The following is a 6,000-nucleotide window of genomic DNA, read 5'->3' as shown; positions in this document are numbered from 1 at the left end:
TGGATATCTGTCGCACCGGTGGCTTGGGAAGAAGATTAATCAGCCGAGTGGCACTTTGAAGGGAGTAACACACCAGCCGTGGTGTTGATTTCCCAATACATTCTACCACTCGGGACTTGCATACTTGTTCACCACATCTTCTGGATTTTTGTCCACCTCTTACTTAGAGATTCTGGCTATCTGATGCCAACAGCTTGTAAAGGAAGTGGTGGTCCCAGTTGTCTGACAAGAGAGGGGTTTAAAACTTTAATAATAATAATCCTATCCCATCTAGAACTGCCATTCGGTTTTGCCTAGAGCAAATTTTCAAGGCAAATTGAGATGTTCCGGTTCAGGAAAAACAGTGGAGAAATTCTTGATGGAAGCAAAATGTGTTTTAACCAGAAAAACAACCTTTCCCATCGCACCCAAGTGTTGGGCTGGGAAATTCTCTTGCATTCCATCCCTGTATTGGTTTCCAACTCTTCCTAAAACCCTTATACAGGTATGTACTTATGTGGGTGGGTGAAGAGTATCCCTTTTCTGCATAATTCCAGTTTCAGAGAGACAACAGGAGCTGTGCGATGATCTCCTTTGGCAGGCTCCGCAGTGGTTCAAAATGCTGCAAACTTTCAAACATGACAAGTTCTCTACCAGGCCTACACATACCTTGTAATATATATCAAGTGGGAAGCGATGATCCCAGTTCACTTTAGTTGGCCCAATGACTTCAGGTGGATCCTCTTAACTTATGGAGACTGCCCCCCATGTTACTTTTCGGGACCCTCTAATATTTATGAAAATGTGGGGGGGGGGTAGGGGAACACCGGCAAACCACAGAAGTTTAACACCCGACCCAAATCTAGCTCTGAGTCTTTAGCGTAGAACCAACAGCCCTCCTCTCTCCACCTTATGTCTTAAGGCCACCCAGGGGGACTTTTGCTCACCCCCTTTTTAATGCAACAGAGGTAATGGCTTTAATAACCCACAGTGATTGGTTCACTAGTCTGAGGAAGAATGCAGAGCATCGCTTTCAATTATGTCTCGCCAACACAACATCTGGGATAACGTCGGAGGCCAGGTTTATAGGATCACAGTGATTAATATAATTCCCACTCATTAACGACAATGTTTGCACTGTTAGCGTGTTTTCCTTGGCCAGCTCTGCTCTCTCAAGTATGGCTTATAACCCCTTTTTAAACTAGCGCTGTCCCATTTGGGGACTGACTAGCTTTGATCAAACCCAGCAAGGGAGCTATGGGACGAGGTTCAACACAGCTTCACTGAACTACGAGGAATGCATCTTGAGCAAGAAAACAACAGATCAGGGACCAAAGACATTCTTGATGTTGCCACCAACGCATGGATGGAAACATGGATGGGGGTCTCCTCCTAAGCCTCCGCCCATATGCTTCGAGGTTTGATCTTCACAGTGTCAATTTTGACAAGCCAGAAATCACATCCTTCCTCCCCTCCCAGAGACACTCCCTGAAGATAAAGTCTCCATCGTGTCCTCTTAACACCCTCATGCTCCAGGTCCATATATTCATCCTCTGTCAGCCTCCTTCAAGTCCATCAGCCACGCAACACATTCAAGCCAGGCTGCCTTTTGTATTTCTTGGCTTAGGGGAGCACAGTGCCTAAAAAGGAAGAGTCAGTAGCTGAAGATCGACAGGTGTAAGTGAGGAAAGAAAATCCACAGAGACAAGGATGGAGAGGCACATAAGATGGGCACTCAGAGGCACCCGGAAGAGTGGGACACAACTAGCAGCATCGACTGGGTGCAAGTTCTGCAGAACCAGCAAAATGCTGTCAATCCAATTTCTCTTTAAACACACACACAAGCAATAACATTCGTTCCAGTTACCTTCCTCTGTTTCTTTCTCCTATTATTATTATTTTTTAGCATCTTACTGTCTGCTACCGGTAAGAGGTATTGGGTGAAAATACTGGGGAGGAGGAGGAGGAAAAAGAGGAAAACAACCCACAACCGATGCAGTGTGTTGCTCCGGTGCTCCCCAGAAATGATGGTGGCTGTGGGGAGACTAAGCTCCATTTTTTTTCCTTCATGTGTCTTCACCCCGAGAGGGAAAAAGCAGGGTGGGGAATCACAGAGGGGCTGGCCCGTAGGACCTCTGCCCCGCCTCCCCTGCTTCAGACTGGCGAACTGGCAGTGGACTCGCTGTAGAGGCTTTCCACAATGTCCCCCCGTTGGATTTTACGCAAGGCGGTATAAAGGGCGTCCATCGTGGCGCTGTCTTTGCTGGACCAGTCGGAGAGGAGGGCGCGGACGGGGTACTCCTCCTGAGTGAAGGAGTCTATGTGGTCCTCCTTGTAGCCCAGCTCCCCAGCCAAGTGGCGCCAAGTCTCCTCGGTGGAACCGTTCAGCAGCTTCTCAACCTCCTCCCGCTTGTTGACGGGCAGGTTGGTGTAAAGGTTCCCATCTCCTTTAAGGCCTGGAGTAGAGGAAACAGGGGTGGGGAGCACAAAAGGGGTTACATAGGTATGAAGTCAACATCCAGCCCACCTCAGAAGGCCTGGATCTGTCCATGGGAAAGCAGGCCTGCATCTGACCATCAGTGCCCCCCTTGGAACTGAGGAAGCTGCGTTCCTCATTGTCCCACCCAGCTCAGAGTTGTCTACACCAAGGGCGGGGAACCTTTTCGAGCCAGAAGACCAGATCTTTATCTCCCCAACCCATTGCAGGCCAAAGCTGCCTGGTGGTTGGAGTCAGTCACTTGTCAATCACCTGATGTCAGAGTGACATCAGGTTTTGCTTCTCCAATCAGGGATGGATTTTGGTAATATGGTACCCTGAGCAAGGATAAGAATTGGCGCCCCCTAACTTTGAGTTGTTGTTGTTGTTGTTGTTGTTGTTGTTGTTGTTGTTGTTGTTACCTTTAGAAGACATCTGAAGGCAGCCCTGTATAATGTCTAATATTTTATTATGTTTTTATAGTTGTTGTTGTTTTGTTGTTGTTGTTATTACCTTTAGAAGATGTCTGAAGGCAGCCCTGTATAATGTCTAATATTTTATTATGTTTTTATATATGTTGGAAGCTGCCCAGAGTGGCTGGGGCAACCCAGTCAGATAGTATAATTATCATTATCATTATAGTTATAATAATTATTATTATTTTGCATCCTCTCAGCTCGGCACCCAGTGCAGGGGGACCATCTGTACCACCCTAAATCTGGTGCTGTTCTGATTGTCAGGACTTCAAAGCACACTGCAGGGTTTTTCAAACAGCCCTTTGTAAGCATCTTCACATGGGGATGTTTACAAATGGCTTTTCAACACACACACCCCTCCCGCGCTTCTCCTTTAAACTTCCATGGAGGGTTGAAGCAGAAATGCGGAGGGGAAGCCTTGAGCAGGGGGCGCTCCTAGTGCCCAACAGCTGATGGGGTGAGATTTCTATGTCCCCCACCCTCCTCATTTCTCTTTAAACTTCCTCGGAGTTTTAAAGGAGAAATATGGAGGGAGTTTGAAGGCTTTCTGCATTTTGAGGCGCAGGCTTTCTCTCTCTCTCTCTCTCTCTCTCTGTTTCTCTGGCCACAGCGGCAGTAATGGTGTAGGAAGGCCCTAAGCCAAGCTGCTCTCTGAAGTGGGGTCCGCCCCCCCCATTTGTAAACCTTGAGAGGGGGCTGTTTCAGAGGCCAGTTTAGCAAACTGCTTCGACAGCCTCCCATTTGTGCAAACAAAACGCCAACAGAGGGATGCTGGCGCCAGAAAAGAGTCTGTTGGGATATGGAATGTGGGAGCAGGGGGTAGAATGGAGAGTGGGCCATACTTGAGGGTGGGAGAATTACAATGGAAGGCAACGTATGTCGAATACAAGTGCCCCAGTCAAAGTGAAAATGAGTCTTAACCCGGGGGGGGGGGACTTCTCTTCCAAATATAGATAGAAAGATGGATGGATGGATGGATGGATGGATAGATAGATAGATAGATAGATAGATAGAAGCAAGCATTTATTTTTTAAATAAATCTGCTACGCCCACTAATTTTCAATAATAATCATAATCAGTTTTACTAATTTACTGAAGAACGCTAAACTGAAATGTGTCCAGCATCAGTATTGAATTATTGTATTAATTTGTATGCAACACAATCTATTTATAACGAAGTGGCCATGGTGAGAGGCAAGTATACAGGATTAGTTCTGTTCCGTACTACATTTTTTTAACCAAAATAAAATAAAATAAATGTTTTAGTGGACCTAACGAATTTGGTAAAGAAATCATCGTACGGTTGTGTTTCAACTCTTCTTGATATTTGAATAAAAGTCTGCACCTCCCACCAGCATCATTCCAGTGATGATATATATTTGCCTAATGGTAGATCGGTCCTGCTGTCCATCCCTGAATAAATCCAATGATTTGGAGTGAAAGGTGATCTCAATTTCCAAAGGAAGAAGTGAGAAAGATACACCCTTTTGCCTATTTGTTTTCATGGAATTGTAGAGTCGGAAGGAGCCCCGAGGGTCTTCTGGTCCAACCCCTGCAATTTAAAGCTTTGCAAACAAGATAGGTGTTTAAAATCTCCAGTTCTAAATAAAGAACATTGGGGGGGATAGATTTAGGGGGGCTATCATTTCAGTTCTGTAACCCAAAATACCTTGATTTTAAAAAACAACCCTACAATGAATATTTTGGGACTCTGTGCAATACACACAGAGAGAGATGGATGGATGGATCCATATTTGCTCGGTGAATACAGTGGTACCTTGGTTCTCGAACTGATCCGTTCAACTCCCGAAACTGTTCGAAAACCAAGGCGCTGCTTCCGATTGGCTGCAGGAGCTTCCTGCACTCAAGCGGAAGCTGCGCCGGATGTTCAGCTTCCGAAAAATGTCTGCAAATCAGAACACTTACTTCCGGATTTGCAATGTTCGGGAGCCAAGCCGTACGAGTTCCAAGGTAGCACTGTACTTATTATGCATTTTGCTTTCCTCTTTGGAAGTCTGGTTGCTCAAATGGCCCTGTCCTACAATGTGCCCTTCAGTTTGGAAATCAAGATGGAATTCCCCATCATTTGAATGGGGCACTATGTGTGCCAACTTGAATAAAATATGGGGGGCGGGGGGCAGGTAATTAATCACAAGTCATGGTGTCCACACACCATTTGAATGGCAATGCCCCCTTAAATATTTTATTGGGGGAGCAAAGGGAACTCGGCCCCTAGGGAGTTGGCTCCTACAATTCAGTCAGCTCTTAATCTCAGGGTCGTGAGTTTGAGCCCCATGCTGGGTGAAAGGTTCCCGCATTGCAGGGGGTTGGACTGGATGATCTTCGTGGTCCCTTCCTTCCAATTCTACAGTTCTATGATTTGCAGGTGACAACCTGAACACGCTTTTGGCAGCCGCTGCCCCCTTGTCCCTGGAGCTGCCTGGTGTCCCCTAGGCCTCCCTCCCCGTTCACCCAGCAGGCCATCCCCCTTGCCTTGCATGGATGCCGTCTGCGTTTGCGGCTGCTGGTCGTGGAGGCTTTGGCTGTCGACAGAGATGCCGCTATCGCTGTGGAGCTTCTCCCCTTCCGGCGAAGGCGTCTGGTTGACGGGGCGGTTGTTGGCACCTTGCTTGTTCTGCTTGCAGCTGTTCCACCTAGAGGTGAAAAAGCAGGGAACAGCTGAGCCTCAGAAGCTCACGCCTCCTTTCCCAGATCAAGGGTACACCACAAACTTGGCGCGGTTGCCAACACGGTAGATTGCTCTCTGCAGATCACAATGCTTTGGGTGTGGTGAGCCCAATCTTCTCAGGGCTTGCTCAGGCAAACCTCACGGCAGGGACTGTTTCTCCAGTCCAGGCATGATGGTGCATTTCTCTGCACCAGCTCCTTGATCCTCAGCAACCAAAGTTGTTGTGGAAGTCCACAAAGGCTCATATGGAAGGAACAGAGCCTGCATCTATCTTCCTAGGACACTTCCCGTGATGAACCAGAAGACCATGAAGCCTCCCACTGGATCAGGTGAGGGAGGGACCTTTGGCCCTCCAGTTGTCCCTGAACTACAACTCCCAC

At 47.4% G+C, this 6,000-nt stretch overlaps 1 protein-coding gene across 1 annotated transcript in view; it reads right to left on the bottom strand.

Moving 5' to 3' along the window:
• Positions 1 to 985: 985 nt before the first annotated feature.
• The window catches only part of NGFR (nerve growth factor receptor), a 59,543-nt gene continuing 54,528 nt past the window's right edge, over positions 986 to 6,000 (bottom strand). Inside the window, exons 6-7 of the mRNA XM_033169826.1 lie at positions 5,425 to 5,585; positions 986 to 2,435 (exon numbers count right to left, since the gene is read on the bottom strand). Of these exons, the coding sequence (XP_033025717.1) occupies positions 2,134 to 2,435; positions 5,425 to 5,585 (463 nt within the window). The 3' untranslated portion in view covers positions 986 to 2,133. The remainder of the gene's footprint in view (positions 2,436 to 5,424; positions 5,586 to 6,000) is intronic.

The sequence above is a fragment of the Lacerta agilis genome, chromosome 14 (assembly GCF_009819535.1).
Source record: "Lacerta agilis isolate rLacAgi1 chromosome 14, rLacAgi1.pri, whole genome shotgun sequence".
NCBI classification, from domain to species: Eukaryota; Metazoa; Chordata; class Lepidosauria; order Squamata; family Lacertidae; genus Lacerta; species Lacerta agilis.
This window is presented reverse-complemented; position numbering and strand designations above follow the sequence as displayed.